Source organism: Gobio gobio (assembly GCF_949357685.1).
Source record: "Gobio gobio genome assembly, chromosome: 3".
Taxonomy (NCBI): domain Eukaryota; kingdom Metazoa; phylum Chordata; class Actinopteri; order Cypriniformes; family Gobionidae; genus Gobio; species Gobio gobio.
In genome coordinates, this window is record NC_137099.1 from 44086659 (window position 1) to 44095022 (window position 8364).

General features: G+C 35.6%; 2 protein-coding genes across 2 annotated transcripts; one reads left to right on the plus strand and one right to left on the minus strand.

Annotated features, from left to right (window-relative positions):
* Positions 1 to 604: 604 nt before the first annotated feature.
* On the minus strand, positions 605 to 2829 carry LOC307124107 (uncharacterized protein). Its single transcript, XM_079813125.1, has 6 exons — positions 2742 to 2829; positions 2053 to 2169; positions 1792 to 1902; positions 1446 to 1502; positions 1195 to 1350; positions 605 to 900 (listed from the first exon to the last, which is right to left on the minus strand). The coding sequence occupies exons 2-6, from the start codon at positions 2137 to 2139 to the stop codon at positions 793 to 795; spliced, it is 519 nt and encodes a 172-aa protein (XP_079669251.1). The 5' UTR covers positions 2140 to 2169; positions 2742 to 2829; the 3' UTR covers positions 605 to 792.
* Positions 2830 to 3178: 349 nt separating this feature from the next.
* Positions 3179 to 7571, plus strand: tmem176 (transmembrane protein 176). The gene is made up of 6 exons (XM_079813122.1): positions 3179 to 3312; positions 6036 to 6146; positions 6308 to 6364; positions 6571 to 6717; positions 6819 to 6935; positions 7305 to 7571. Exons 1-6 carry the CDS (start codon positions 3187 to 3189, stop codon positions 7329 to 7331), a joined length of 585 nt encoding a protein of 194 aa, XP_079669248.1. The 5' UTR covers positions 3179 to 3186; the 3' UTR covers positions 7332 to 7571.
* Positions 7572 to 8364: the final 793 nt, after the last annotated feature.

Genomic DNA, 8364 nt, shown 5'->3' on the forward strand with positions numbered 1-8364 from the left:
CATTGTTGATTTTGTCTAGGGAAGTGAGTTATGTTTAAAATACCCTAAAAGCACAATTTATCTTTATTGTCTGGAAAATCACATATAGTTTTAGACTACTGCTTAAATAACTATATACAGGTTTTATAATACAGATAATTGAAAGGCATTCTCATATTTTCGTGAATGCTCCCCTATTTTGACATTACATGGTGTGGTCCTGCGTCCAGCGGCACTGAGCTGACTGAAAGGGAAACCCCGATGTGACGGGAATGTTCCATATATGACATGGCAGTAGGGTTGGTCCTAATATTTAACCACACAGACAACTGACAACATAGATTTTTTATATATATATAAAAGTTTAATATTGCAGCAAGATTTTGGGTTTGAATAACTGTTTTGCATATTTACATATAGAAACACCAAAGAGACATCCATAGTAGAAAATAATGTTAGTGTTTGTAGTTACAGGCACTGTTTTCATCTGGGGTGTTTTTTGTTGTTGTTGCATATTTGATTACAGTTTTTATATAATTATGAGTTTTCAGGCTTTCATTACTAAAGACATATTTTTTTACTTAAAAATGTAAGGTAGCAATTAAACGTTTTGAGCTATAGTGGGTTAGTAGCAACCTACGGTCTCCAGTTTCACAAAAACTTCCAAATCTGTATTTTTGACAATATATTGTAAATTCACATTTTTAAGAAAACAAAAGGACAATAGGAGTGATAATGTTTTAGAGCAGTCTACTAAAATTGGTCCTACATAAAATGAACAAAGAGAAGTGTATTGTGTATGAACATGTGATCTCATTGTATTCTCAGTCCTTTAAATGCAGAAAATGTTAGGAAACAATGAAGAACCAAAGCTGCAATATCATAAATCAACAGCTGCCCAGAGATTGCTTTGTAAAAGATCTGTCAAAACAAAAAGAGAAGAATTAATGAGTTTATGGTAAAAAATCAGAAGTTTATATTTAGCAAAAACATAACAGTATTCGATAATATGCAATTTTTGGCCTAAATACATTCTCCGTTAATGCTAAATAAAATAATGTGTCACAGCACAGATTATGTATTATGTTATTTTGTAATGCATTGATATATAAATATTGAAGTAAGTATATGGGGTAGTGTATTTTTTTGTTTGTTTTTTGTATAGCTGACTAATGGCAGGATCAATCAATAATTTACATAACTTATTGCACTTACTTGAAATTCCTCTTCTGGACAGTTATATGGGAAAAATATGTCATCGTGTCTGCAAGCAGGGAAGACTGGAGGGGTACTTGCAGTATAACCATACAGAACAAGACCAATCAGTGTCCCCACCAGGCCAGCAATACCAGAGATCAGACAGTTTTTTAGCTTATAGGAAGAAATACAAATAATAAACAATTATGTGCTTATGTCAAAATAATCTGCATCCAAAAAAAAGCTCTAATGTAGTTACTTGAATTTACCAGTGCTCTCCTAGGGGTTCTTTCAGATGCCATTCCATAGGATCCAGCAATTACAGACTAATTGGAGAAAAATAAAACACATCAAAATTAAAAGAAAAGGTTGGATTGAACATTAAAGCAACTGTCAGAAAAAGGTCACTGGGACTTGATGCTATTATATACAGTAGGCCTGTGTGTGTGTGTGTGTGTGTGTGTGTGTGTGTGTGTGTGTGTGTGTGTGTGTGTGTGTGTGTGTGTGTGTGTGTGTGTGCTCATTTTATGTATTTTGTGTTTGTTGTTCATTTAGGCAAATCATAAGACTGACAATCATTCAAAACATAGCAACTTAATTATTAAATAAACATACCACAGAACCAATACAGAGGGGGAACAAAAACATATATTTCATATCAATGCTGATGCTGTAAGTTGGTACAGTCAGGAGGAGCTGGAACAAACCTAGTAATATTGCCATTACCTAGAGAGGGGAAAACACATGGTGAGGAAAAAAAATCTAACAAATGTTCAACAACAAAACATCTCAAAGAAAACCGTTACGTAAGTAAGATCCCAAGCTACTATTATCTGTCTTCCTTAATGACAAAAAAATTGGCACACATCCACTTACTGCCACTACTTCAGGGTCATGAAACTTGAACAGACGATGAAATTTGGGAGGATCTGAGTCAGCAGAATGCGTTTGAGAGCTTGACATCTTCAACAGCCAGCTAAAAGTCAACCGGTACTGAAAAATAGGAACATTTCAAAGTTCAGTTCAACAATTATAATGGCTCCCCTACAGTCTGAGATAATAGTGAGAGAGTCAGTATGAAACATGATCTGATCCCCCTGGATTCAAGGAACGTTTGCGGGAATACAGATGCTGTTGGAGAAAAACATCTTCGTGTGGACAGGAAGTGGGCGGTCGGATATAATACAGAAAATGTGGCTGGAGAGAAGAGCAGCGCAGCTTGATATAATTCAGATTACTCAATAGCACTGCAGAGGAAGAGGGTTAGGGTTAGAAAAAAAACTTTAGTACACTACATTCATTTCCTTGAGAGGGCTGCACTACCCAGATGTCCAAAACAGCTCCTTCCTTTTTATTTATTTGTTTATTTATTTATTTGTAGCCTACAGCATAAAGTCACAAATAGGCATAATAACCATTGCAAACCACTGCACACTTCAAGTGCACTTTTTTAGTTTCAGACATCAACATAAAATACACTATTAGAATAGTATGCTTGTATATTTTATTGATAACTATGTCTAATCAAATGTAATTTCCATAGAAACAATGCACGACGACCTCACCTCGAATGTAGTTTCTGCGAATCCTAGAAAGCCCGTGGCAGAGAGGAACAGAGCTGTTTATGAAGTGATCGAAAACACAGAAGCCCCTATATGGAGAAGGGGGCTGGACAGACCCCCTTTCTTAGCGATGCTTGCATAAAAAAACCCAAGGGAGGGTCTAACCCTTTTTGTATTCCAGAAAGAAAGAAGTACAGAACTTGTATTTTGAACTATTGCGCACTCGCTCGACAACGGGAGAAGAAAACGGTCCTGCCTGCACATTAAAAAAAGAATATTTGCAGACTTTTTAGGTCGACCTATTTTACGCATTCAAGTGGACTTTCGCTCCGCGTGTAGATTCGCTTTGAGTTTGTTGTACTTAAAAGTATCTGACATTACTCAACTGTAACTTTAAAAACGTATTTGTTATCCCTTTACAAACGTATAACCTAGTGGAAAACGAAGGATGACTTTGACAGTGTCGACGGACCTGTCAGTGAACACTGGCCCAAGTCAGGTAGAGGAAAAGCTGGAAGACAAACAAAAAGCTCTGAGGGACAGCATCCTGAAAGGGGAGCCCAAAATATTCGGGGTGAGTGAACGTCGTGTTATTATGCCTTCATTAATTTTAATGAGCTCCGCGCACAGATTCCCACATGGCGTGTTCTGGCAAATTTTGGGGGCTTTCTTTTCAGTGATAATTTCATGAATGACCTTCACAAACAAATGTATTCTGTCACAACCCTGTTGAAAAAAAAAAAAAACAACAAACAAAAACAGCATAGCTGGTTAGCTATGTTTTGAAGCATGACAGCTGGTTTATGCTGGTCCTTAGCTGGTTTAAGCTGGTTTTGAGCTTGTTATAAACTCCCAGATAACAATTTTTGGTTCCCCAGAACGTTCCCAGAACAGGCATCCTAACGTTCTCTACTGGTTCTCTTTCTTTACGTAAATAGAACGTTCCCTGTTGGTTTGGAGAACGTTCCCCTAACCTTCCCAGAACGTTCCCCTAACCTCTTTACTCCGATATCATTTACCCTGCTGTACGTCAGTAATCGTCCAGCAATGCCCGTGTCCCATATGGTATAACGTTAAGCGGCATGGAAAACGGATGAATGGACGTCAATAATCAGTAGCCTACTACAAACCATGTCTTGTTTTGAACTTATTTAATCAATGGAAATAATTCAAGCACATAAACCTTCATATGGAGGATTAAATAAGATTGAATTATGCATTAATATTTCGTAACTTGTATCACTGACACCTACTACCACAACCAGGTTTTACGTTTAAAGGGTAACTAAACCCTAAACCAACTTTTTTTAGTTTTAATTTTATTCACAGACATTTATAATGAATAAAGATTACTTTAACTGGGATAACTGCATTATTTTCTTACCACTGAATTAACGGAACGTAGCCTTCTCTCTTTTGGTCAGTAAACCAAAACTCCTCGGTTAACATCATGTTGTCTTCAATTAAGTGTCAAATCTCTGTGAAATCACACTATTTACACTGGTATATTTATTAATTAAAACCCATTATTCAATAAAGATCGATAAACTAATGTTAGTCAGTCGGTAAAAACGAAATGACCGTTAATTTTTAAATTACGCAAGGGCGCGTCTTTCTGTGGATGACGAAAGAAAGCGCGTGCTGGAGAAGCGTGCGCAGATCAGAGGCGCGCAGAAACGAAATATACAAATAAACCTGCTTATATATTGTAAAAAAATTAAATCTAAAAATAACCTGCAGGGAACCATCTGGGAAGGTTCTCTTTAGGTTATAAAACAAACCCCAAAAATAACCTGCAGGGAACGCTCTGAAAAGGTTATCTTTAGGTTATAAAATAAACCCCAAAAATAACCTGCAGGGAACGTTCTGGGAAGGTTCTCTTTAGGTTATAAAATAACACCTCAAAAATAACCTGCAGGGTTCTGGGAACGTTCTCTTTTGGTTACAAAAACACAACTAATAGAGAACGTTCCCAGAACGTTCTTATTTGGTTCCCTACAAAAATAACCAAACGGGAACCATATGGGAACGTTAGGGGAACGTTCTGTGTTTACTGGGCTGGTCCTTATGGAGCTAGTTTCTTAGGACCAGCACTTGACCAGCTTAAACCAGCTCATGAACAGCTCATGACCAGCTCTCATGCTTCTAAACATACCTAACCAGCATATGCTGTTTTTTTTTCAACAGGGAGGAGAAAGACCAATATGCTAAGAACAAATAAATAAATAATGTGTTCAAATTTTCATTTATTTCCAATTTATCTTCTTGTTTCCTTGCATATGCACCTTGTCTTATAAAATATAATCTTCAATAATATCTTTATAGTCCTCCAAATCTCTTAGGGCTCATTATTCAGGGAACATGGCAATTAACACAAACTGGGCACATGCATAAACCTTTAAAGTAGAATTTGATTAAACTTTGAATTAATAAATTCTATATTTCCAGTGTGTCCGTCATAGGAGTTCTGGCCCTCTGACCATTGTAAATCACTTGCCATTTTGCCTACTAGGCCAATTAAATAGACCATACAAGTATTTATTTTTTATGTTTAACAATATTTCTTAAGAAAATATACATTAAAAACTACAAATAGTCCATGTAGCATATTAATAATAAAATCAAAATAATTCTGATTGGATAGGGTATTCCAGAGCTGCAGTCTGTGAAACGAAATTCAAAATTCAATCCAATCCAATCCAATCCAATCCAATTTTTGAGCAAGAACATTACCAGCCAGTTTTCAAAACAATATCTTTACCTTAGCCCGATTCACAACAGTAAACTTGTAATAATGTGTTATAATTTGAGTGGTACTGGTAGCTTTCCACGGGAAATTCAAGCTTGGCGCCGTTTGTCTTTTGCGTCATTACGTCACATCTGTATACATAAAGAAGGAGTCCGGCTAGTAGGCTATGGCATGTGAGGATGCTGCAGGTGGCGAATCATTTATAGCCTTTTCTCACAGCAGCTGGAATAATGAATCGTATCATTTTGATGGTGGATTGTAATCCAGAAAGGTCCAAACGACCATCATCTCAATTGAAGATTCACTCGTACTGAATTAAATGTTTTAATGATGACTATATTCACAATTTGGCTTGATAACTCCCTATTGCATAAATGTGAAAAAGGTGCTAACATAAACTTTTTGTTTAAAATGCTTTTAGAAGAATTACATCACAACTTAATAGCAGCTAAAATTTCATGTCAACTGAATTATACAAGAAAAACCTACGTTATATTTTACTTTGAGATGCATATATTTCCTACTGAGCCATTTCTTTTGTCTCATAGGTCTCTCAGATAGTAATAGGATTGCTGATCATCTCCTATTCTGTACCTCTGCTCTCTACTGAGACCACAATGATTCTTAACTTTGGAGTGCCATGGTGGAGTGGTCTTATGGTAATGTTACATTAATAAGCCTAGGGTCAGGGTGTACTGGATATGTAATTGATTAAGCCATTAAGGTGATGACAAAGTATTCAGAGACTACAGTACTGTATATCCACCAACCATGGACCTATCACTGAACTATTCTTTGTTCCCTTTTCTTCCCCAAACAGTTTGTAATTTCAGGCGCAGCTGCAATAGCAGTGGAAAAAATTGCCACCATGAAGACAGTGAGTTTGAACCAGACTAACAAGCAATGTTAGAGCATAATCTACATGTATACAGTTTGTGTATTATAATCTAATTCATTCATGACCAATAATCAAATATAAAGGCTCCACAACAGCAGGCACATTCTATGTAAAAGTGTATGTCTGCAAAATCCAATTCAATTGCAGGTATGCGTTTAAAAAGATAAAAATGCTCTTATCTTTAGGTATCTGTTTGCTTGGCAGTCTCTGTTGTGGCAGTAATCATCTCAGCTATTGCACTTATACTATACTATGTTGACCTGGCTTCCAGTCCAACAACCATATGCCTAAGGGAACCAGGCGAGTTGTGTGACCAGCAGCATTATGCCACTGTATGTATCTCATAGAGATGGAAGTTCTATTATATTATATTAAGTGTTTAAAGACAATTAAACATTTGTAAATTGTAGTAAGGACTCTTTCTTCAAAACAGAGATTCAGCACAGGAGTGAAGCTATCCATCTCAATGGTCAATACTGTCCAGACAGCACTGTCCTCTGCTTTCACAGCTATACTGTATAATCAGAGGAGGAACTTTATGGGCTATGCAGTAAGAGTTTTTTTTTTATTATTTGTTATGTTTTATATGTTTTCTTATTGAGTTAATATTGTCTATAATTCATATATGGATTTGTGATTTCATTGAATTGATTTATCAAAGAATAACAAAGCTTGGATTTGTTGTCAAATGTTTTGTTTTCACAGTGTTTTGACAAAGTGAGCATGAAAACTTGTATTCCTCTCTGCACTTAAATTCAGGATTACATTAGGGAAAAACTTTAATATGGAAACAATAAGCTTCTCACAAACACTATGAAATGTGTTATATTTTGTAAACATTTAGGATCAAATTCAAAGTGTTTTAAAGGTGGTTTGCTAATATGCACCATATTGATTTTGTTCTCTCTCTCTTTCTCAGACCGTGAGTGAACGACATTCTGCTTAGGATACTGATCATCCCATGTATGACATTTGTACTCCCCATGTATGACATTCAGAGGTCCTTAAACTAGCCTATATCCACTACATATACAAATGTGGTTTATATAACCAATGTAATGCTTATGCGCAAGAATGCAATGCACTGAAATGTTGTTGTATGAATTGTGAGTGAAAATGAATTGAAAGTGAATTGTATATTTTTTATCTAATATCAAAATAAACAAAAATATTTTTATTGAAGTTACATTTCAAGTTTTCAGGTGATCTTTTTTGGTTTTATTTTATCATTTAAAACAGCACCATAGTAGGATGTTCTGATCATTTCAGCTTCTCCACCTGCGAGCAGCTGAGCCATTTTCAAGAAACGGCTAAAGATGGATTTTTTTTTTTTTTTGCTTCGTGTAGGCTGTGCTGGACTAACTTGGACTTGTCACAGCACTTATAGCCTATATTGTTGGTTTGATTGCTTCTATTGTTCTCATTTGTAAGTTGCTTTGGATAAAAGTGTATGCTAAAAGATTAAATGTAAATGTTGGCTAAGTTGTTAGAAAACAAGATAATTATCAAGATTATTAGCTTATGATGATAAGTGTTGGCTTATGAATATTAAATCACGTTATGTGATATTCGCAAGTTCCGGATTTAAAAAATGTTGAATTGCCAATTTCCACTACAGAAAAGCTTAGCACACAAAATATTAGCCAACAGAAAAAGTAAATTAATAAATAAATTGATCAATAAAATAATGTTTAGAAGCTAAGAACAACATATGCACTTCCTATTGACCCTTTTCACATTTCCGGGTTTCTCAGAAGCGGAAGTCATCATAGCTGGGTAAACTTCTATAGAGGTGAATCAGAGAGATTACATAAATATTTGTGTGTGTGTGTTCCCATTTGCACAAGTAGCAAAAGAAAAACTCAACAACAGCGTTTTCACAATTTACAAAAAGAGTAAAAAAAATATTGAGAGAGAGACTGATAATGGCAGTCAGAAGAGAGAAAGATGTAAATTTTACCGTCACTCGCACAGCCACT